At 48.2% G+C, this 21,344-nt stretch overlaps 8 protein-coding genes across 8 annotated transcripts; 4 read left to right on the top strand and 4 right to left on the bottom strand.

Annotated features, from left to right (window-relative positions):
- Nucleotides 1–3,633: 3,633 nt before the first annotated feature.
- On the bottom strand, nt 3,634–4,594 carry J7337_007189 (uncharacterized protein; the record flags this gene model as incomplete). Its single annotated transcript, XM_044824843.1, has 3 exons — nt 3,634–4,069; nt 4,120–4,390; nt 4,495–4,594. 3 exons carry the CDS (start codon nt 4,592–4,594, stop codon nt 3,634–3,636), a joined length of 807 nt encoding a protein of 268 aa, XP_044680500.1.
- Nucleotides 4,595–6,432: 1,838 nt separating this feature from the next.
- J7337_007190 (uncharacterized protein) lies at nt 6,433–8,644 on the top strand (the record flags this gene model as incomplete). Its single annotated transcript, XM_044824844.1, has 2 exons — nt 6,433–7,604; nt 7,651–8,644. The coding sequence occupies 2 exons, from the start codon at nt 6,433–6,435 to the stop codon at nt 8,642–8,644; spliced, it is 2,166 nt and encodes a 721-aa protein (XP_044680501.1).
- A 910-nt stretch (nt 8,645–9,554) lies between these two features.
- Nucleotides 9,555–9,917, bottom strand: J7337_007191 (uncharacterized protein; the record flags this gene model as incomplete). Its single annotated transcript, XM_044824845.1, has 1 exon — nt 9,555–9,917. One exon carries the CDS (start codon nt 9,915–9,917, stop codon nt 9,555–9,557), a length of 363 nt encoding a protein of 120 aa, XP_044680502.1.
- A 436-nt stretch (nt 9,918–10,353) lies between these two features.
- J7337_007192 (uncharacterized protein) lies at nt 10,354–11,013 on the bottom strand (the record flags this gene model as incomplete). Its single annotated transcript, XM_044824846.1, has 3 exons — nt 10,354–10,695; nt 10,752–10,776; nt 10,826–11,013. 3 exons carry the CDS (start codon nt 11,011–11,013, stop codon nt 10,354–10,356), a joined length of 555 nt encoding a protein of 184 aa, XP_044680503.1.
- A 132-nt stretch (nt 11,014–11,145) lies between these two features.
- Nucleotides 11,146–12,948, bottom strand: J7337_007193 (uncharacterized protein; the record flags this gene model as incomplete). The annotated part of the gene is made up of 7 exons (XM_044824847.1): nt 11,146–11,249; nt 11,296–11,319; nt 11,376–11,679; nt 11,731–11,939; nt 12,007–12,153; nt 12,205–12,792; nt 12,840–12,948. The coding sequence occupies 7 exons, from the start codon at nt 12,946–12,948 to the stop codon at nt 11,146–11,148; spliced, it is 1,485 nt and encodes a 494-aa protein (XP_044680504.1).
- Nucleotides 12,949–13,591: 643 nt separating this feature from the next.
- J7337_007194 (uncharacterized protein) lies at nt 13,592–15,972 on the top strand (the record flags this gene model as incomplete). The annotated part of the gene is made up of 2 exons (XM_044824848.1): nt 13,592–13,995; nt 14,058–15,972. The coding sequence occupies 2 exons, from the start codon at nt 13,592–13,594 to the stop codon at nt 15,970–15,972; spliced, it is 2,319 nt and encodes a 772-aa protein (XP_044680505.1).
- A 711-nt stretch (nt 15,973–16,683) lies between these two features.
- On the top strand, nt 16,684–17,324 carry J7337_007195 (uncharacterized protein; the record flags this gene model as incomplete). Its single annotated transcript, XM_044824849.1, has 2 exons — nt 16,684–16,869; nt 17,007–17,324. 2 exons carry the CDS (start codon nt 16,684–16,686, stop codon nt 17,322–17,324), a joined length of 504 nt encoding a protein of 167 aa, XP_044680506.1.
- Nucleotides 17,325–20,242: 2,918 nt separating this feature from the next.
- Nucleotides 20,243–21,145, top strand: J7337_007196 (uncharacterized protein; the record flags this gene model as incomplete). Its single annotated transcript, XM_044824850.1, has 1 exon — nt 20,243–21,145. One exon carries the CDS (start codon nt 20,243–20,245, stop codon nt 21,143–21,145), a length of 903 nt encoding a protein of 300 aa, XP_044680507.1.
- Between the last annotated feature and the right edge of the window lie 199 nt (nt 21,146–21,344).

Genomic DNA, 21,344 nt, shown 5'->3' on the forward strand with positions numbered 1-21,344 from the left:
TTTCCCGGTCAAGAGGTGAACTGAGAATCAGGCTCGGGAGAGGGAGAGAGAATTAATGTGAGGAGGATCGTAGACGAGGAGGTGTCAGCTGGCGTCTCCTTTGGGGCTGTCTTGTCGGAGCAAGGTGATCGCCGTCCGTCTCTCGCGGGGAGGTTAGACTATGGAGCAATGCGCGCGCGTATTCCGTGATTAAGACGAGGCAGACAAGTGATGGAATAGAATAGAAAAATGATATAGCTGGGCTATACAAGCTGCGCGAAGCAAGGAAGTATTGGGTTTGAGAGATGAAGGAAGAGAAAGGTTGTAGAGTTATGGCGAAGGAGGGAGGGATGGTTAAGGTTGAGCGGGACTAAGAGGGAGAAGCGAAAGGGAAAGAAGCGATTCTACAGGCTGGATAAGGTAAGAGTAACCTGGGATACAAGCGACGGTGACGTTAGGTGTACCTACTAACCTAAGGTATCTGTTCTGTTCCCAAGAAGATGGGACATACATAATACCTAAGGTAAGTCAAGTCAAGTCAAGGCACGGTCTGGTCTAGTCTCAAAGTCGGGCCGGGCGGTTTCGGCGACTCATCGTCGTGTGTTGCTGTGCCCATCCCATCCAATCCATCCAGGCGGGAACTGCCTGCTGTAGGTACCTAAGGTAGTCAGTGACTGATGGTTGAGGTGGTGGGGCATTTCTCTGCTGTAAAAGTGAGGTGCCTAGGTTGCTTTTTGCGGGCAGGCCACTAATGGATGTAAAAATGGCACATGGTGACTTTACTGAGTACATAATGACTTAATGTACCTAGTTAACAAGATACCGAAATCAAGAACAATTGACCATGCCTCTCGACAATTCTTAATTTCACTAGAAAGTGACCTCTCCAGGTTCATCTACCCCAGAAACCACAATCTCTCCATTTTGTCGCAGTATCATGAGCCCTCAGCACACCCTCTAGCTCACGCGCCGGAGCAAAATTCTTAAAGGCCCGACAGCTGCCAAGATGCTTTGACTTGGGTCGCCAACTCGAGTGAACCCAGAAGATGGCTGCCGATCAGGTACAGGTGAGCATTCAATGGCTGAAATAGGTAACCTACCCAGCTTTGTCTATCAACACGCATGCTGTAGGTATAGTAGACAGACGACCAGCGTTGCATTATCTTCAGCGTCGATCCTTTGACAGCACCAGAATGCTGGGTTATATCTCGCCGTGCGTGTTTCTTTCTTGTTACTTGAAACTCTCACTAAGTTAGTATCGCTTCTGTTGACCACCCTTTATATCGGATCATATAGAAGGTGATGGAATTAGATATTTGGGGCCTCGCATGGTGTTTGTTTCCATGTGACCGTGCGTGCCATTGAGTTGGGGATAATCGCGGGGGAGGGGTAATGAAAGGAATTCGGCCGACAAACACCATTTATTGCTTATTTCAACCATTCACCAAGCTGAGAAAGCATTGGCAGCACTGAGTCAGCATTTTGATTTGCTGATGTCTAGTTACCTATCTTTGTTCAGCTTTCGCATCCTCTGAGCATTCAAGTTTGTGCTGAATGTCAATGAAAGTTTTTTCGTAGGGTCAATGAAGTGGTTGCGATATAGCTTTTCATCATCTCACGATACCCTCATGGCTCGAGGTCAGAGTAGATCATGTGTTCTGTTCTGGGTTTAAGCCCTTCGCTCTCAATGACCTCGCTCAATTCAGTATCATGAAACTCATCTTTAAGATCGCCAATTCTAATCATCATCGATAAACGTCCACTTCCACGATCGATAAGATGCTATTCAAGAGTCTCCACTGGTTAATGCACCAACGATAAGCAAGCAATACGGCACAGGCGCCAGCAATTGTGCCCCCAGACCAGCCCGAACCAAACAAAAGACGGTGAGGCCCCCTTTGACGGAGGTGCACTCCCGAGATGCCAGCGCACGGCGGAAAGCTCATGATACTCTGCGAGCCTTCTGAACCATTGTCATATACAGCAAAAATATGAAGTTGCGCAAACATAGTCCAAGCTTCTAATTAACAAAATATGACGCAGTATTTTCTAAATCGTGGTTAATAAGAAATAGTCGGTGCGCACTTCATTCAAATTTAGGCGTGGACCGGCCATCTTTCGGTCCAAGTCCGTTCACATCAGCCGCATCCGGGGCTTATCCCCCGGAGCCGCCCTGTGCAAAACGACCCCGCCATCAGTTTTGCACCTACACACACGCCATGGGCGGGCCGGGCCATCAATCTCATCATGCCTCATCATCGAACTCTCAAATTCTGAGCCATCCACCGTCAGACGTGACCGCACGTTCCCGGCAGTTGATACTCTTCATCGGGATGTTTCTGCCGAGCCTTTTACTGTTGTGCGAGAATATCCGATCACTGAGAGGTATAGTTGCTGGTAATTGGATGTTTCCCTACCTGCAGATTATCTTCGATGGTGGCTGCGTCAAGTATGCATATTTGAGTCATTTTAAGTGTTAATTTCCTCATTATCTCTCTGTTTGCTTTGAAATTGCTTCTTTTGTTTCTTCCGCTGCCTAAAGGGAAAAACAGGCTGCTTCTACCTGCTCTTGGGGTTGGTTCGCGATAAAAGCTCGTGGACCCCTTTACAACAGTCTTATACATACACCACCAGAACTTCTGAACATGGTGATGCCTTATTTTCTTGCATAGGTACTTTTCTCTGCTTCGCCCGCTCGATATGCGCATCTCACTCTGTCTTGCCTCAGTGCGGTTTATCAACGAGCTACCATTGGAGGTTGGCTTATGTTTTCAAGAGGTTCGAGACTGTCTAGACTCTAGAATGGAACAACGACTCAACATCCCGGCCCGGTAACGCCGTTACAAGTGACAAGAACTTCCTGATGTTGACACACACAGAAGCAGCCGCGTTATTGAGTGTTTTATTCTCGGGATCCCTTTTTCTTCAGACATTCTTCTCCCTTCATTCTCGTCATCAAGTCCATCATATCATCTCAAGCTTGAGCTCAAAGCTCAAAGAACCCCACCGAGGGGCACATTATTTCAAGGATTCGTCATGACAAAAACCTCTGCAACTGCCCGTCATCCCCGCTCCAAAAGCCCACCACGAACCAATCACGTGTCTCATATTAATATCAGACGGAGCCTCTAGTTGGGAATCGCCCAGGAACCTTGATGTGACGAGTGGTCCAGACTCCAACAATCGTGATTCAACAATCGTGGGTCCGCTGCCCCTGCAAGGAGGACCAAAAGCTCCAGCGCCATGACGCAAGTGATGAAAACTCCGTTTGTTGACTTTCATGCGAACGAGTATTCCTTGATAAGTAGCTTCGGCGGCCACAATCTTGTGGGCTCGAAAAAATGCCGCGTGCAAAGGTGAAGTTGCCAGTAGGCACGCTTCTCATGCAGAATCTGCAACCTACAAGAAAGCCGTTTTCGAGGCCAAAATTATGAGGATCAAGTGAATAAGAGACGTTGTATTCTTCCTTCCGTGATTCTCAAACTGATATCAACTCTATCCTAAAGAAATATAACAAAAAAGATTTCCTTGAACCCCGAATGTCCCAATCCCACCCCAAAAATAGGTTATTATCACAAACGCCGGATATGTATTGTTGAAAGTCCATCATCATCTCCACTTGAGACCAACCTCAATGGTCTGAGATCTAGCCTCTTACTTTTCCTCACCCTCAGCTGGAGCGCCCATCCCCGAGAAGGGACACACACCACCAGCGGGCATACCACTAGGATGCGGAATTCTTGAGGGGGCGTTCTGATGATGTTCTGAGGCATCGTCCTCAGTTCCTGAGCCACTGCCCTCGCCAATGATGCGCTTTCCATGCAAGTAGCCCTCGCGCTCAATCTCGATATCAGAGTCGCCTGTCTCGAATTCGGCACCGTCCTTGACATGCCATTTGGCCATGAGATCGTTTTGGATCCATATGACCTTGTTGAGAGCCTTGACGAGAGCCGTCTTGCGCTGAATGTGTAGACGAGGATGCGAAAGGATAGCTTCGGTCATGATGTCCTGGATGAAACCGAGACAGACACCAAGATGGACGTATTCAATGTGAAGAGGGTGCTTGCGACCGAGGCCAACGTGCATCATTCTAGACAAGTCAGTCTTTGCTCGCGAATTGTGTTGAAAGGGACTCCATACCCAACCTTGTCCAGATACTCCCAAAACTCCATCTTACTGGGATCTGAGCACAGCTTCATGAGGTAAGCGCGCAGAAACATCTTTCTGTGCAGGATTTGAGGACTGTTCTCGTCGGGAATCTCATCAAGAGGGCCTTCGAAAGAGGTACTTCTGGTGGTGAAAGCACGAGCTGTGATATCGTATTGGAGGAGTTTCTTGTAGACAATATTGACGACGGCGGGGATGAGAGCCTTGACGTATTTTGCGCCAGTGATGAGAGCTTCAATGTCACCTATAAGGGCAGACTGTTAGTTAGTTTTTAAAAAGGGATAAAATTTGCTCTCAACTGCGAGGTTGATATCGAGTCGTGGGATGTCTGCGCTTGGTGTAACGTACGGCTTGAGAAGTCGAGGAATGAGTGAAGATACTGAACACGGGCTTCGAGGTTCGTGTAGAGATCCTCGCGATCGATGTGCTTCATAGGTCGGGAAGTCATCTTGACGGCGTTTTTACTCTGTTTATTGTATTCAGAAACGTGTAGTTTTGTCGCTGAATCGTTAGATGAAGCCCGTAAGGTCGACTCTTGTACAAAGTGAGGGTATAAGTCGCTGGATGAAGGTGTAGCCGATCGTAGGCGCAAGAGAAAAAGGCTGATTGAACAGTCGATACTTAACAGCAAAATACTCAGCTGATTCAAAAGGTCGTGTGACGCAGGTCAGCTTGAAGGATTTAGTTTTTGCAAGCAACAGATCGATTATATAGAATCACAAGCCTCGAACAACAGCCAGACGCCGGTAGGTATTTATTGGACTGCCTATCCTTGGTAATTTACCCCTCAGTCCCTTGTCCATGATACCCTTTTTTTCTTCTTCAGCGATTATACGCGTGCTCATGACACGAAAGCTCTTCCCCCGAGTCTCGCCTTGCTCCGTTGGTAGTTTGTTAAGCTGAGCACATCACGCCAGGTCGATATTATCAGACGATGGTGATGGTGGGCTGATGAGTGGGTCTGTTCAAGGGTCTGTGATTATCGGTGCCAGCCGGACGCACCCGAGGAGAGAGATGAGATGAGATAGATTTGTATCTTATTTATATTATACTTGGTACAAATACAATACTGAAAGGTGGTATACCGAGACTTGACATGGTATTGGCGGTATAGATTGTGAGGTTCTGATATAGGGACTGAAGTTGATGCTTGACAGCTTGAGTGGGTATCAACGGCGGCTTGCGGGGATAATCAATGAATGTTAGGCTGATCCAAATAGGGAAAATCAGCTTAATGTGATTGGTGTGAGCTCCAAGCTTCGAATAGGTAACCGTTGAAGGCGGCGGATAGCGACAGCTAAAAATGGAGGGTGAGCGCTAGATCAGACAATCCCATATTCCAGAAAGTCGTTCGAGGTCTACGTGACATTGTTTCAGGATCTAGAAGCTTGTCGGATATGACACAAGTGGCATAGTCCTTGTTTGTTTATGTATCTTTAATTCGTGAGTACCCTTGTCTTGCATTTTGCTCTGACATGCGTGGATTGCCGCTTGATGCTCGACTTGCGCGAACCACATATGGAAACCTCATTGTATTGCTAGATAATGGACGACAAGGCCGATTTGGAACAGGCCCATGCTGAAACCTCGACTCATCCGTGCGGTTCAACCGCAAGCAGGGACATGATGCTAGATTCCCGAATTTCCCGACAGGATTTCGTCATAAGATGAACATGTATACCCCACGATGAGCCAATTACAGGACCCTTGCTGTTAGGCAAGGGATATCGATAATTGTACTACATTATGAATGAGGATTATTTTACTGACTGGAGTTTCGGTCAAATGAGAAGTTCGGGGTTGTGTCGCATACATTGGAGTCTGGCACAAAAAAATAATAACCATGCTGTACCAAACGCAAGGATCAACACGAAACAAACGGATTCATTGAATTTAAAAAAGAAAGCAAAATAAATTTTGCCGTAGTGATAGAATTATACACATTATTCCATAAAAAAAAAATACTGTGAAGACTGTTTTGAAGACAAAATTCACAGTTCTGGAGAGCTGTCCAGGGTAGGTGGCCAGATATCAGACTGACATAATCAGAAAACACGTGACCTCATCGCCCGCCAACTTCTTCCTTTCGGCTCATCGGCCTCACCTCGCTTCAACACCCTCCAACACCCGGGAATCCTCCGACAATCAGCCATCGCGACGGCCGCAACCATTCAAACCAGTCGAGTCCGGCGCCATTCTCAAGGGTCCCGCTTACGGAATACCCCAGCTCCGCCTAACGAGCTCCGTGCTCCGCTGCAGGCCGGCTCAGCCTGGCAGCTCGCCGCCATGTCTGGCTCACCACCTCCACCGTCACCAAACTCCCATGCGACGGCTCATGCGTACGCGAGCAATGGGCTCGAGATGCTTCAGGCCGCAAGCGATGCGGCCCACGCTATCACTCAACACATAAACAACCCCCAAGCTCTCCAACATGCCGCCGTTGCTGCCGCCGAAGTCGTGGGCCACCAACAACCACATGCGCCCATGGATCCTCCAGACGGCATGCCTCATGCGACCGAGTTGCCTACTCAGCTTATACCTGGAAATGGAGCTGTTATGCGCGACCCGACCATCAACCCGAAGCTTACTCGACTGCGGCGGGCCTGTGACATGTGCAGTATGCGCAAGGTCAAGTGCGACGACAGTAACATACCGTGCCGACCGTGTCGAGAGCTGGGTGTAGACTGCACATACAACCGCGAGACAAAGCGTCGGGGACCACCCAACAAGCATGCCGAGGCCGCAAAAGCTGCCAAGCGCTCGCGGGTTGATGTACCATCGGCGGCGACTGCAGCGGTGGCAGCTGCAGTAATTGGATCTTTGTCTCCGTCACCGCAGACTGCGGCAAAGACATTGATGAACATCTCGTCCGATAATGTTGATGCCGAGTACATTGCGCCTATGCCAGTGTTGGAACTGCTGGTCGATGACTTCTTCACCTATATCCACCCGCTTGCGCCATTCCCACACGAGCCTACGTTCCGTCAGTCATTTGCCAACCGTGAAGACCGCACAAAGCCCGAATTTCTTGGTTTGCTGGCGAGCATGATCTGTGCTCTTGTTGCATCCTTCCCACGAAGTGCGAGAGAACATCTCAAGGCACAACACAGCACCCATCTGTTTCCTCGAGCTATCGTCATGGTTGAAAGATGCCGTGAGATTGCCTTGATTACACGTGGGAACAAGTGGCAACTCAAACAGCCAAAGACTCTGGACGATGCTGCGACCAGCTACTTTCTGGGACTGGCATCGGGATACACGCATCAGTGGAACGCTTCTGGCCAATTCATGGCCGAGACCCTGACCCTCCTCCGCGAGCTGGGATTCAGCCGGCCCAAACACCCTGGTGATTTGCCGACATTTGGCAATGACAACTGTTCTCCGGATCCTCTTCCGTTCAACCATGTCAAAGATCAGATCGGGAAGCGTATCTTTTACTGCCTTCTTCTCGGCGTACGGTAAGTATCGCCTCCTCCCGTATCGGACACCACTGACATCTCTTAGATCCTTTTCTCAGCTTGGTGCATCTTCTGCAGACATGGTGATTGCACCATCAACACCCAGTCTCCCATATCCTGCATACCCAGAAAACGTTGATGACATCTGTGTTCTCGCCAATGAAGTCATTCACCAACAGGATGGCAGCGTTACTCTGTTGACGGGCTTCCGTTTTGCTATTGACATTTACACTACGATGAATGGTATTGTCAGTCTTGAGCTGGCTTATGGCATGAGTACGCTTCCCTGGGCGGACCAGCGCATTTTGCTTCGAGATGGTCTTATTGCAGCCAAAAGCATCACCGACAACCTGCCACCAGAGTTACAGCTTGGAGACCATGGTGTCGAAGCAAATACCATGACCAGTCTTGATGATTCTGGCATGCAATACGTGCCTCCTGCATGGCCCAACAGCCAGCCTGCCCACGATCTTCGAAACGTGATTAAGAACCAACCCGCTCGGCGCAGGCATCTTCAGTATGAGATTCAAAAAGCCAACATCTTTGTCTCGCAACTCGCTACACGTTCGTATTTCGTCGAAATGTACTTTGACCTACGAGATGTCCACATGGGGGAACAACGACAGGAAAACAACCCTATCGAGGGCCACTCAGAGGAGGAAAAGGCCGCACAGGATGCTGACGAGAAGGAGATTTACGAGTTCATGTCAGAAGAGCGGGAGCTGATTGTGCAAAATCTTCTCACAGTTTTGGGATCGATTTCGCAACGAAACATGGAGCCGAACGGTGGATCACTCATCAACAAGATCCGACAGGTTGCATCGACACTTTTGAACGACGCCCCTGAGCGTAAGGGACCTTTTGCGGTGAAATCAGAGGAGGCGTTGTCGCAGTTGATCAATATTTTGGTCAAGCTTGAAAAGACGGGCGCTGGCACTGGAGGTGGCATCGATGCGCATGCACAGGATCCATCACAGATGACATCGCAGGATGAGGAGGAGTACGTCACCTACCTTATCTCCTACCTAGACTGCAACTAACGTAATTGGCAGGGAATTGCGCCACTGGGCAGACCTTCGAGATTACCAATTGCGATTTGCAGCGAATGGCGGGTTTGCTGGAAATCTGTAGACAATTGGGGACACAAAGACGCGACCAAACAAGGTGCTGTATTACTACAGAAGGGTAATGAGGAAGATGTGGTGCCGATTTGAGGCAGCATCTGTGTATAATTATGAGACGCGCAGAAGATGATCGGAAAGGGCGTAACGAGTCTGCAACAGCTATAGCACATCTTGTACCTTCATGTTTTTGTCACAAAAGTAGATACTGAGAAGGTGCTGGGAAGACTTTGCGCAAGCTATAGAACTGTTGACTATACTGCTGTTCCTTGCGCTGCAGAATTACTATGACGTGAAGAGCGTTGTTCACGATCATGAAGAAACAACCGTAAACGAGGGTCGGCTTTGTCACAGCCAGACTAATATGCAAAACTGCATGAGCAAGTAATATTAATTGTGTACTGCAACTTCCAGCGGTAAGGAATTAGGAGATAATATGATAGCCGCTCAAATGGGTATATGGCTGTTTGCGCTCTGCCTCTCCTTACGATAGAACATCATTTCGTAAACCGACCACCCAAATAAAACCCAGTTAATAATTCTGCACTTATTAGCCAAATCTTTGTCCTATTGTTACACGAGTCGACGTACGCTAGTATTACTAGAAGAGCAATCATGGAGCCCTCGAGACTCCGATTCCAGACAGGGTAGTTCTCCATGTGATAGATGAGAATAGCGAAGCATGCCGTTGCACCGAGTGCAAGGATGAGCTGCACGATGGTATTGACAACTGCCGGGACGTGAGACATGGAGTGGTTTGCGCGACGAGCAGAGATATTCATCACGACCGCCCAGAGCAAAGACGCTATGGCCTGTGATAAATCAGCGATCATGCTTCACGTAGGATGGGAGCGACACGTACAACAGGCAAAGCCGTCCAGAGCATCCACGAACATTCATGACCGATGGGGACATCGCTCGGACAGATCTGCGATCGAAGAGACCACCAGATACTCAAGATAATAATGACAACAGGAGTAGCGATATTCAGCTGCCGCGCAGTCACGACAGCGAAGTTCTGGCGCGGAGTCCGGCGGTAAGGAGCTGGTTGAGCTTGATACTGTGGGTAGTACCCATATTGAGGCGGCGCATTGTATTGAGGAGGATACTGCTGTTGATTAGGATACGGTTGCTGAGGAGGGTACTGTTGCTGCGGCTGATTGCCGTAGGAGTATTCTTGAGGACCAGCCATTTTGGCAAGTTCTTCAAGTGTTGATGTTGAAGATGGGAGATGGAAGATATGTTGGATGGTTCGAGGCGCAGGCAGCGGAGAAGAGCATGACGTTGGCACCTCAGGTCAAGGTCGGCACGGAAAGTGGAGGTGCACGGCAGGCGCCAAATGTTTCGGATATTTCTGGGCATTTTAGCGCGGGGTCCATGGGGAACTAAACTTTAACTGAATACGACGTGCGAATATTAACAGAGAGAGAGAGAGAGAGAGAGAGTGGACAATATCGGATCAATATGTATCATAATGAGCCTCGATATATACAACATAGAGCACTGAATGTCAGTAGTATCTGGTGAGTTATATTGATCGTGGTTAGAATAACCATTCAAGAATAGAAAGGTTGCATAAACACAGTGATGCCAAGCCAAATCCTTTCACCTCGCCTAACAACATCCAATCACCCTCGCTGTCCATCCTCCACTGCCCACTCATCATAAGCTAGTGGTCTCTCGGCATACTTATTCCAGAGCAGATACCTCTTGGACAGGAACGGAAGCCGCTTGGTCAGCTGATAATGCGCGAATCGACTCTTTGAATTGTTGAACACTGTATCTAATTCTTCGAGTGTGAGCTGTTTCGTCTCTTCAACAAAGAAAAAGATGAGCACGAATGCCACGATGTTGAGACCTGCGAAGAAACCGAGTGTGCCAGCCATTTCGAACACGGCGTTGATTCGAGGCAGGAGAATAGTCAAGAGGCCAGCGAAGAAGAGGTTGATGGAAATTGCGACAGATGCACCCTGGAAGAGTCAGCATATCTCCATGGGCGAATCTAGTGGACAGAAGATGGACTTACCGCCTCTCTGTTCTTCAGTGGGAAACTGTAGGCGAAGAGTCAGCGTGAATCGCAATTGGGTGCTGGAGTCCTACCTTTCTGATGCCAGAGTGAATGGAATTGGTCCAAGACCAGGACTGTACGCCGCGGCGAAAAGATAGATGAAGATAATTCCAGCGATTGATCCGCCTGTATCTGCTTTGGGCTTCGGCTGGTCTCCGGAATCAACCTGAGGTGACACTGCATAAGAAATCGTAGCTGCCATGAGAAACATGCTCATCATTGGGAGCGTTGATAATAACCAGCTGCGTCGGCCGATGATATCAATGGACCTATCCCTCTTAGCACTGAAGAGATTTCTCGAGTGTTGAACAGTACCTCATTGCAAGTATGCCAAAGAAAAAGTTGACGCCACCTAAGTTTTGTAAGTTGTTGCCATCCATACCGAGTCAGGACGCATACCGAAGCCAAAGCTGTAACCCATGCTAGTCTTGACACCGTAGTCGCTGAACATGCCGTCTGGAGAATGTCAGCAAGTCCCATGTGAGACACCCGAATTTCTTACTCGAGTAGAATGCAAACACATTGACTATATGATAGCATTAGCTACCTAGACTGGATCAATCATCCTATCGCATATCTTACTCCCGCAAAGTTGCTGCGATAGTGCAACAATACAACTGCTCCAGAGCGCATTTCGAAGTCGTCGTCTGGTGAACAACGGCTTGAACTGATCAACAGAGAGTCTTGTGACAAGTACAATAAGGGATGCGTATGTCAAACCAGAAGTAAGCGTTCGGCTTGTCCTGTCCTCATTGTTAGTGTTGACACCGTTCTGGTATTCGGCATGGTGTGCAATTTCGTGGCGACTCTTCTCACGATGGTCCTGGTGGATATCCCCATCGCGAGTAGACCACCAGATCAGAAACAAATCACGAGTGGCTTGGAGCTATAAAACTTGTTAGCTATGCTTTGGAAACACGCAGCCGACTGATCTCACCCTGGTCGGTCGAACTTGAAGGAGGTTTCTGAAAGCACGATCAAGGTTATAATTAGGCGTACCCGGCCGCATATAGAATCTGGGACTCTCGTAACAGAAGCAGACTGCAATAAACAATAGGACAGATGGCACAACAGGTGCAGCAGCAATCCACTGTAAAGTGTGATATCGACCTCCGCGCTCGTTGAGACCAGCGTTAGGTTGACCATCTAGAGTGTTAGTCGCGGCAGCAATGACAAAGTTGATCACGAAACCGATCATGATACCACAAGCGACCCTGAAGAATGTTAGCAATGGGAGTGGTGTGCTCGCGATAGACTTGCCAGAGTTGCCAGGCGAGGATAGTTGATCCACGCCAATATCCAACTGCTGTCTCAGATGCCAGAATAGGAGCACTGACGGCCTTGATCCCCATGGCTAGTCCTTCATATCAGTATCCCAATGCTTTGCCACTGTGAATAGCCTAATACTCACCTACTCCTCCAACAATCCTGGCCCCCAATATCTGCTGCCATGTCACCGCAAAAGCCGACCCGATTGAGCTCGCAATGATAAGTAGAGCCGAAAGCCCGAGGGCACCACGTCTTCCAAGGCAGTAATTGACCGGTAGTGACAGTGGTGCACCGGGAAAAGCAGCCGTGAGGAAGGGAATCGCGTTCATCCCTCCAAGTTGCCATTGAGCCGTGGAATCGGCTCCATTACTCTGTGTGTCGTCCTGCCTTTGTATATCGATACGAACGGTCTCAACAAAGAGACTCATAGCGTTGATGGATGATTGAACGTGGCCTTGGAGGAACGCTGCAAGCGAGACTGTACATATGATAATGAGCATTCCGCGCTGGCTGAAGAGGCGCTCGCGCTCTGCTACAAGGCTTTCTTTCTCGTCTTGAGTGAGCTCAACGACGGGCGAGAGATTTGTGATTAAGCCTTTGGAGAGACGGTAGTAGTAGTTTCCATTCTTAGCTACCTCTGCCGCCCGCTCGACTTCGTCGCGTTCGAGAGAAGGGAGGTCTCTGCAGAGAGTGTCGATGCCTCTTCGAAGAACAGGCTCAGATACGCCGGCTGGAGAAGTCAGCATGGTGATTTCAGGACTAGAGAGCAGTAGATACCAAGAGAGTTCCCGAATTCATCTCGGGTATGGATTTGCTTCTCAATCCATGCTTCCAATCTCTTCTCGAGACTCGGTTTCTGCGGTTCTCGATTATCGCGTTCCGTCATGGTGGTGAACAGACGTGTTGTTCATCCAATGCAAGACATCAATTGTAAATCATGAAGTGATCACAGAAACAAGATGGTCAGGAAAGGCGGAACAGAAGATTGGATCCCAATTGACCTCCTCCTTCAACCCTGCTTTCAAGGTTCTTACATCCCTTGCCAAGCTGAATTCCAAACTTTGGCCCCCAAATTTCGTGTATGACAAGCAAGGAAGACCCTGCAACACCCGCATACAGTACGAGGCCATCTACGCAATGTCCAGGTCCAACAGCAGATACACGAGTGTCGATCAGCGGATCAAACCTCCACCTTTGGTGAATGTCCCGTGGGGAAGCCTATATCAGCCCTATCAGACATGTTTGTCACTCGTTTAAGTGGCGACTGTCTCGGGCGATTTTGATGCAAGGATGCTTGAAAATACAATTGGAGAGGGTCATCATCTGACAGGTTCAGCGAGTGTTGGTTGTGCGTTACGTACCTCAGTACAGTCTCAACAGTACAAAATGATACGGATCATCGTATCCGTAGGCTGATTGCCAATGCGGGCGGGGGTGCTGCAGTATGTTCCGTATTCGTCATCGCAAGTCTTATCTTCGCGGCTGTACGCCTTCCAAGAAAACATCGCCATGATATCGGATTCTCCAAGATGGCAGAGTTAGCCTCAGCCATTCAAGGCTTCATTGCTTCCAGTCTGACAGCATGGCACCGTATCGACACAGTTATAAGCTCTATAAGAGATGCGCCTCGAAATGTCGAGCATTGGAGAGTCTGTGGGAGTGTGTTGAAGGAGGCTTTGAGTCAAATGGAGGAGAGAGTACGCCAGCGACAGAATTATCTGACAGCGCCAGAACAGAACCTCTGTAGAGCTATTGATAGATTCATCAAGGACTTTCTAAGCGATCTTGAACGATTGGAGAGGACGATACCAGTGAAGAAAGGAGGAAGACACTGGGTGCAGCTGAAGTTGAGGTTGCAGGATGATAGGGAGTTACTCACGCGACTTTCTCGCAACGTCCAGATTTTCCAGGTATCTGCTTCAGCATTATCATTGTAAGTGCTTCCTTCCATTCATTTCATTGCCTTAACTGCTATTCCTAACACACGGTTCCTAGACTAGACCCATCTGCCGATTGCTCCCCGGCCAGAAACAGAGTACACCAATTTCTCGAAGGCATCAGTGACGACAACCCTGAGCAGCTCGCCCCCAATGAAGCAACCGATTTACATAAATGGAGAGAAGCTCTCTACGAAGTCGCCGACATCGCAGCTCAGCGAGAGTTCCCCGACCCATCCCCTCAGGATCACACATCAGAGCAAGGCGAAGCACCAAGAAGACCATCGGGTGTAAGCCCAATAGAGCTGCAATATCGGTTTGAGGCCGCGATCTCACGAGCGAAACGAATGTACGATGCCAAACTCCCAATCATGGCCAAGAAGGCACATGATGAAGCGATAAAATACGGTGGAGAGATGCAGGCGATTGACCCGAATGCTATCAGTGTCACCGAGCTGGTAGACATGGAGATTACCTATTGCCGTATCATCAAAGCATGTAGTCCTTTTGTGGACTCGTTTGAAGCACTTGCGTGGGAGAGACTACAGAACCTCAAGTCTAATCTACACAAGCACACTGGCCACGGAACTAACGTCGACCTTTGCACCGAGCAGGAGAAGGTCGGTATCTTATGCGCTGAGCTGCGGGATCGAGAGGGAGCTGTTGAGTTCTTGAGAATGTCACTGGGCACGTATCTATCGAACCGTGAGGAGTACGAGGACAGGATACCACGAATATCGATGCTGGTGTGCGAGCAGTACGAGTGTATGGGGCAGTGGAATAACTTGGATGCCTTCAAGAAAGTCATATTCGACAAACTGGGCTACGATCCAGCCTCAGAGCCGAATGCGCTCGCTGACACAATACTATGGTGTCGCCACCATGGATATGAAGCTTCCGATATCGAGGGGAGATTGTACATACCGGAGGAGAACTTTGTCGAGAGCACTCCGCTTCACGATGCCGCCGCCGATACGACCGTCCGGATAGAGATCATCCATCAGCTGATACCTATGGTCTATCATGCGAGACCCGATGTGAACGGTGACACGCCCTTGCTCGTGGCAGTACAACACTCCAACAATCTCGCACTTCAGGCATTATTGCGGATCTCCGGGTCTGTTCACGTTCTGGACTCTAAAGGCGGCACTCCATTACATCGATGCGATAACGATGAGACACTGAGGCTGCTCCTGGAAGAGATCAAAAAGCCTGTTCACCACTCCTGTCCGAATGAACAAGGATTTCATTTGGTCAACATAGATTCGACAGATGGTTATGGCGAAACAGCCCTGCATAAAGCTTGTGAAAAAGGCAACGAGCGCATGGTCGGCTTGTTGGTAGCTGAAGGCGCAGACGTCAATCTGGTGTCCGGGTCGAATGAGACCCCTTTGATGATTACCTGCGAACGATCTGAGCTAAAAGGAAAGGGAAGGTTGAGCAAAGAAAGAAGACGAATTGTGGAAACATTGGTGAATAGCTATGCGGATACAAAGCACAAAGATGACTGGGGAAAACCCGCTGTTCCAAAGAGTCTCAAGGCGAGGGGATATAGTGAGGCCGAAATCGACAAAATTCTCTCACCAGACTTGACACGAAGATTCACTAGAGGACGGGGGCAGGAGAGATTCTCCGTCTCATCAGGCAGCAGCTCCGAAAGGCCATCCTTCGCAACGCTCAGTGCCATATCGTCATCTTCACCAGTCGAACTCGTCGGAGACATACCCTTGCGACCAGCAGAGTTGCCCTTAACTCCAGTGTCGAGTGGTGTACCGCCTTCAGGATACGAGTTACGATCAGGGGGGACATGGTCAGAGTTACAGTTAGCTGAGCTACCAGGGTCAACGCCTGTTGTGTCGGTCGAGCTAGATAGTAGTCCAGTCGAGGTGGTTGAGCCAACAAATCAGAAGTTCTTGAGAGATGGGAAGTTGAAGAGCATCAGGAGAAAGCTGAAGATATTGGGTAATCGGTGATGGTGTGGGAAGGTGTGACGTGTGCTTGGTGTTGAGACTGGCGAGTTCCAATGTCTGACGACGTTACGATGAAGAGTGACTGGACGTATGAGAGTAACAATACCCTGAAGACTGGAAGAAGTTATTGAAGCAGACCGTATGTCGAATCTGGTGATGTAGTGCTGAAAGGTCAGGCAGTAGATGGAGTTTTGGTATAGATTAAACATGACGCAGCGTACCCAGCCATTTGCAGATGAAGATGTGAGACCGGAGTCATGGCTAGGTATAGGAAGAAATTAGAGCCATAGATCAGAAAAGATGCGTCCCTTCATGGATTTACCAATACTGGATGCATGGTGTCGATGGGCATATTGGCCGCATTGACCAACATCATTCTTGGCTCCCCTACCGTCCTTGTTTTTCGCCAGCTAACCCTCAGTTGAGTTTGTTGGTTGCATCTCGAAGGCCAGGCCGCCAACCTAAGTAGGTACCTTACCGTACCTATGCAATGGTCGTCGACCTCTCAAAAGTCTAAATGGACTTGCGCGCCACCATTGGAACCGAACGAGTTACCTTGGTCTTAAGAGTTTACAAATGAGACTTCTAAAAGGAAGAAAAGCAGAAATTTTAATAAAGTTTTAATCCTTCTGCTGACATAAGGTATATATAAGCATCCAAGACATCAAAATGCCCCCCCCTTTCCCCAAGTTTACACACCTAGAAGCCGTCAAAATGAGCGCCCCAACAGCATCTAAGTACTTTGCTGATCGATGCACTGATCTTCTTCCGGCTGAAGAACTTGAAGAGAGAATTGAGTACGCCAGGTCTTTGGAATCCCCTCCCAGAGAATGGGAATTCAAGCCTGAGTTTCGTCTCCGTGCCGAACAGATTGCCGCAATTTTGACAACTCCACCCACTGTCATATCTTGAACCCGGAGGACAGTTGTCAGCGGACCGGCTGCTATTTCTGAGAATAAATCTCGATTTCATTGCACCGGTCTGTAAGTATTGTAAGTATCTACCGCATTATTAATGCTTATAAAACCAACCAACAGTTTGTGGACCTTCAACATCTCGGTAAACGAGACTTAGGACACCCTTGGCAGCCGCCAGCTGTGTCGCAAGAAGTCTCATCAACACAAAAGGGTGGAAGCGGCCTTGGCGACTGCTCAGGTTCTCTATATGAACCACCGAGCGATACGGACACAAGCAGCTCATCTATGATTGTCAAGAAACACGACGATATGGATATGGCTGAGCAGAAAAGATGCTTGAATCGAGACGGCAATGCTTGTGTCTTGACAGGGTCTACGAAGCCTAGTGCTTATCATATCGCACCTTTCTCTTGGAACAACACTCAAGAAAATATTTAAAAAAAAACGAGAAAGATTGGTGGCCGGCTTGGCCTTATAGCCGGTTTCGGCTTTGTGCCCCGTACAAGCTACCTGTGCGACCCAGAGAGTCCGGGGGCCTCAGATAAAGCGTGGAATATGATCTCCACGGATCCGCAGCTGTATGTCTGGTGGTGCAGGGGCTATTCCGCACTCAGATATCTCAATATGGATCCAATTGGACAGCATGAGATGAATATCACTTTGGAGTTTCGATGGATGCCTCAGATGAAGCGATATTTTGGCCAAGAAACCGATGTCTATAATATAGGAACAGGATACAACCTACAAGATTTGATCGATGCGCTCCATCGATTTCATGACCATGGCGATCCAGCGCCTGTAGCTGACTACAAAACAAGACTTAGAACCCCCACGAACAAGGGAGCCACCCTCCGGTCAGGAAAGCTGATATATACAGGAATGAAAAGGGAAGATGCATACCGTTTTAAGGACATGATAGATATGCAGTGGGGTTGTATACTTATTACAGCCCTAAGTGGTGCGACAGGAAGTCCACAGTTGCTTGCGAATAAAGATTCTGATGGCCGGGTAATGCGGTGGGTTCAGGACCAGGCAAGAATAAGTAGGAGAGCCAGCAAATGAGCACAGTTATAATAAAACCAAGATTAGGTTGTAAAGCCATACGACATACATACATACATACATAAAGAAAGGCCTTGTTACCCGCTATGAGTCGATTGCGGTCTTCGTGATTGGCGATGGCGCAGTCTTTCCTACCGTCGCACTTTGCTTGCTAAACAGAGAAAATTCAGAATTAAAATGAGTTTAGTAATCCTTTAGGAGAGGCCAGCCTTAGCTTTATAGGAGAAAGTATCCCAGTTAGGGACTGACAAAGCGGGAGCCACGAAATGTTACATGATCATATGACACACGAGAGCCTCATTTTCCTTTTAAGCATAAATTGTGTACGACCCCATTGGTTCATACGACGACTGCCTAGCCTCTCGCCCGTGACTCTTGAATCACAGTTCAGACAACATCTTCTGCCCACCTATCAAATCTGCTCACAACCAGCCCAAACATTCTCTTACCAAAGCATGCTGAAGCAATATACTCTCCCAACAGCTCTAAATCATCCATTTACCCAATCACGGCTTTCCGATAAATGGACATCAAACCTTCAAGGTCTCATTGAGAATTATGTAACTACCCCGATAGATGTACATACCTATCTTTGAATCTTAGCTTAACTTGACGGCCACTGAACATAAATACCCCCTTGATTTCCCGTTCAAAAAAATTCATCGTGGTGACTGCTTTCTTCTTACAAGCACATCAAGTTGTTCTGCTGTCAGTTCTCTATTGCTGCATCACTCCCTCGCAGACACTTGTAACCACTATCAAAACGTCGCGGTGTACTTGCTGATTACCGTAAGCTACTTTTTAAGAGCTTGCGGGTCTTGCACATGTTGCTAACACCATTTTAGTTATTTGTTACTTGACAACCCGACATTCTTTAATGTGCTGATGAGAGATTCTCTTACAACTCTCCTGTCAAGTCAACATCAGCATTCTGTACATCTGCCATTCTCTTCTTTCTACATCAATACAAGTCATCCTGTAGTCATTAAAGACAGTATCCGCACTTAAGTGTTGCTAGAGGCATATTTCTCCGGTCTAGTCAGAGCTTTGGTTTTTTCAATACCGCATGTCTCCTCAAATTGCTCCGCACCAGCGGCACTCGTCAAATGTCAAAGCCAAAGTCAGAGTCCTTGTTCTCTGAACAATCAAAGGGCAACACAAGAACTGACTACTCCTCTCAGCAAGTCTCAAGTGTTTCGGCAGGAGAGACCTCTACTGAGCGAACAAGCCTCCACTCATACTGCGGCTTCTATACAGAGTGTCCGGTTGAGGAGGAAGAATCATCTTGGAGCTTGCTCGAGGGAGAATGGCATAAAGACACAAGAAAGTGCACGCTGTGTATGAAGCAAGAGTATCTAGACCAGTTTGAGGACCCATTTGACCCATGGGATACATACAGAAACCATACTTCGGAATCAGAATCCACTTTGGAGTCTTGGCCAAGCACCAAAAGCACTGACAGCACCTCATCACCAGCCAGCGACTCAAAACAAACTCCTGGCTGGACTGGTCAGTACTCTTCTATGACAGAGTATGGTGCAAGTCCTGAAGCTTCACAGTGGACTGGGCAATACTCTGATCCTTATGAGTACAGTGTCTCGCCAAAAATGACAAAACTTGGCAAATGGGAGATGATCAATGATCCCAGGAGGCGAGCCAGACTCCAAGTGAATTCTGGAATATACACCAGAATAAGAATATGGTTGCAGATTCTCTCTCTCTCTCTCTCTCCCCCTTAGCAGATCCAGCAAAATTATTTACAGAGTGGGGGTGTCGTTGGTGTTGAGTTTACAGCGTGGTGCTTGTGCTGGGGGGGAAAAGAAGGATTCTGATCTCAACGAATGAGTCAGTCGAAACAGCGGGTGGTTTGATGGTTGAAGTGGTCCCAATAAAAGAGCCTGCATCCTGTTGGGTTTTGGCGTGGGGAGCGTTGTCGTTGGCGTTTCTGGTGGTTGAAGTGGTCTTTTACAATAAAGCGTTGTTTTTCTTCGTACACCTTAATGACTTGCTTTATGCACATTATGATAAGTCCAAGAAATCAATAGTAATAAGTACCTTAGTACTTCTCATCTAAAGCCTTCTAATATACCATAAATTGGTCTAAATTATGACGAAATATGTCCTAAATTACTCTAAGGTTTGCCAATGAGATGCAATGCATCACGTGCAATGCACCCAAAGTGAGGAGGTGTTCTCAGCCCAGGCCAGACACAACAGTGTAACGTACCTTATCTTACTACATTTCTTTGGAAAGCCGTCCTTAGGTCTGATAGGTTTCTGAACCATCCTCTACAATGAGTGACCCAGTAGCCCGTAAAGACCTTACCAAGCGGCTGCTTCCTTCCATGACTCTTGCGAACGGCATCGGATCTCTACCTTCTGCAGCTCAAGCACGTACAGCTTCAACTTCAGATGATTCTTCGACAAGATTTCACGTCCCTGGTGTTGCAGTTGTTACCGGAGGGCTGGGGGTCATTGCATTGACTGTTGTTCGAGCACTGTTGCAGCACGGCCTGACTGGACTGATGCTGCTTGACCTTGACGTGACTTCGGAGTCTGCTATGAGCAAACTTGGTGATCTTAGGAAAGAATTTCCGGAAAGGACAATTGAGGCAGCGTCTGTGGATGTATCCGATGAAGAAGCTGTAGGACATATCATGACTTCAACAGTCGAGAAGCTTGGCGCCCTTGATTACCTCGTTTGCTTCGCGGGTATAGTCAACTGCACTCATGCCCTTGATCTCTCACCCAAAATCTTCAGGAAGCTTCTTGATGTCAATACAACGGGGAGCTTTATCTGTGCACAAGCTGCAGCAAGAGAAATGGTCAAAGCCAACACCGGCGGCCGCATCATTTTTATCGCCAGCATATCAGCCCATAGCGTCAACTATCCGCAGCCGCAAGTTGCATATAACACATCCAAGGGAGCTCTGTTAATGCTAAAAAGTAGTCTCGCGGCAGAGTGGGCGCGATATGGAATTACTGTGAACAGCATCAGCCCTGGATACATGGAAACTATTCTGAACGAGGGACAGGGACTAGCAGATGCAAGAAGGTCATGGGCCGAGAGGAATCCGAGTGGAAGAATGGGAATGCCTGAAGAATTGAGTGGAATGGTTGTTCTATTATGTTCCAAGGCTGGAAGTTATATCAACGGGTCCGATATGGTTGTTGACGGTGGAGCAATAGTCTTTTGAACGGCTACCATCATCCACAAGACGCCGATAAGAAAAAAAAACATTCTGTTGCCAACTACCAAAAGCAGACATAAGAATATCAACAGCTATTCTGAGGCGGAGCCATCACGTAAAACACAGCCACTCCACGTCTGCTTACACGCCAAGTCCGACTACACCAGAAATCATGTAAGTAAGCGGCCAACAAAAAAGACAAGTC

The sequence above is a fragment of the Fusarium musae genome, chromosome 5 (genome assembly GCF_019915245.1).
Source record: "Fusarium musae strain F31 chromosome 5, whole genome shotgun sequence".
Lineage (NCBI taxonomy): Eukaryota > Fungi > Ascomycota > Sordariomycetes > Hypocreales > Nectriaceae > Fusarium > Fusarium musae.